Source organism: Cebus imitator, unplaced genomic scaffold (genome assembly GCF_001604975.1).
Source record: "Cebus imitator isolate Cc_AM_T3 unplaced genomic scaffold, Cebus_imitator-1.0 Scaffold296, whole genome shotgun sequence".
NCBI lineage: Eukaryota > Metazoa > Chordata > Mammalia > Primates > Cebidae > Cebus > Cebus imitator.
Window position 1 is genome coordinate 1,201,345 of NW_016107611.1, and position 2,058 is coordinate 1,203,402.

General features: G+C 54.1%; 1 protein-coding gene across 2 annotated transcripts in view; it reads left to right on the top strand.

The window, feature by feature from the left end:
* Nucleotides 1-2,058, top strand: part of CBLC (Cbl proto-oncogene C) — a 19,085-nt gene that overhangs the window by 1,884 nt on the left and 15,143 nt on the right. For both annotated transcript variants that reach the window (XR_001817548.1, XM_017502419.1), the window contains exons 2-3: nt 1,375-1,521; nt 1,666-1,822. Coding sequence is in view for 1 of the 2 variants with exons in the window: in XM_017502419.1 (XP_017357908.1) it covers nt 1,375-1,521; nt 1,666-1,822 (304 nt within the window). In the remaining variant the exon portion in view is untranslated. The remainder of the gene's footprint in view (nt 1-1,374; nt 1,522-1,665; nt 1,823-2,058) is intronic.

Sequence of the window (2,058 nt, forward strand, 5' to 3'; positions counted from 1 at the left end):
TTTTTTTGACACAGTGTCTTGCTCTGTCGCCCAGGCTGGAGAGCAGTGGCACAATTATGACTCACTGCAGCCTCAAACTCCTGGGCTCAAGTGATCCTCCCACCTCAGCCTCCCAAGTAGCGGGGACCACAGGTGCACCACATGCCAGGCTAATCTTATTTTTTGATAGAGAGGAGGTCTTGCTCTGTTGGCTAGGCTGGTCTCAAACTCCTGGCCTCAAGCAGTCTTCCCACCTGAGCCTCCCAAAGTGCTGAGATTACAGGCAAGAGCCACCATGCCTGGCCCAGTGTTTCCTTAATTCATCCTGAAATGACACGCAGAGTTTTAACAACCTACCCACCCATAGTTTTTTAATCAATGTAATGCCCAAATTATAAGAGAGTCATAAGATGAATGTTTTTTCCTAACATATTATCTACGTTTTGAATGAAAATGCCAAGGCATAATTATTCTGGAAGGCAGAATTGACTAGTCAGACACTCATACCTATAGGTAGAACCACCATGATACAGAAACAAATAGTCTTCCCTTCATGTATAGTAGATCTGGATTTCTGCAAAATTCAGCATAATTTTTTTTGAGTCGGGGATCTTACTCTGTTACCCAGGCTGCAGTGCAGTGGCACAATGTTGACTCACTGCAGTCTCCACCTTCGGGTTCAAGTGATTCTCCTGCCTCAGCCTCCCAAGTACTGGGATTACAGGCACCTGCCACCGCGCAGGGATAATATTTGTAGTTTTGTTTTGTTTTGTTTTGTTTTGTTTTGTTTTGTTTTTGGAGCAGTTTTTATTAGAGACAGGGTTTCATCATGTTTGCCAGGCTGTTCTCGAACTCCTGACCTCAAGTGATCCACCGCCTCGGCCTCCCAAAGTGCTGGGATTACAGGCGTGAGCTACTGCGCCCGGCCAAAATCTAATAAAATCCATGTATATAGTTTTTAATTTTCTTTTCTCTTTTTTTTGTTTTTTGTTTGTTTGTTTGTTCGTTGGGTTTTCTTGAGAGGGAGTTTTGCTCTGTCGCCCAGACTGAAGTGCAGTGGCCCAATCTGAGCTCACGTCAACCTCCGCCTCCCAGGTTCAAGCGATTCTCCTGCCTCAGCCTCCCAAGTAGCTGGGATTACAGGTGCCTGCCACCACACCAGGCTGATTTTTGTATTTTTAGTAGAGACGGGGTTTCACCATGTTGGCCAGGCTCAGCCTCCCAAAGTGCTGGGATTACAGGCATGAGCCACCGTGCCCTGCAGGAACGGACTCTTACCTCGCACTGATGAGAGAGGGTCCGGAACCTTGTCCCTGAAGGCGTTCCCCTTTCGGGGAGGAAGAGGGTGTCGGTGGGAGCCCCAAGAACAGCTGGAGTCCTTGCCCCTCCCCACAGGCGCCAGCTGGCCAAGCTGGCCGTCATCTTCAGCCACATGCACGCAGAGCTGCGAGCGCTTTTCCCTGGGGGATGTTACTGCGGTCATGTGTACCAGCTCACCAAGGCCCCAGCCCACGTCTTCTGGAGGGAGCGCTGCGGAGCCCGGTGAGTAAGCCCTGTCCTCAGGGAGCCTTGCCTCCTGGAGCCCCATCCTGCCCTGGCCAGGCCACTGCTGCTTCCCTCCTGGAGAGCCTCCCATCATTGGCTCCCGGAGGCCTCAGCGGTGACTCCTCCACCCCTCCCACCCAGGTGTGTGCTGCCCTGGGCTGAGTTTGAGTCGCTCCTGGGCACCTGCCACCCAGTGGAGCCAGGCTGCACGGCCCTGGCCCTGCGCACCACCATTGACCTCACCTGCAGCGGGCACGTGTCCATCTTCGAGTTCGACATCTTCACCAGGCTATTCCAGGTCAGGACGGCCAAGGCTCGGAGGCAGGCTCAGGTCCTGGAGGAAAAAGAGGACTGGAGCCCGGGTCTGAGGGAGTAGGGGCTGGGGCCTGGACTCCTGGGTCTGAGGGAGGAGGGGCTGGGGCCTGGACTCCTGGGTCTGAGGGAGGAGGGTCTGGGGGCCTGGACTCCTGGGTCTGAGGGAGGAGGGGCTGGGGCCTGGACTCCTCGGTTTGAGGGAGGAGGGGCTGGGGCCTG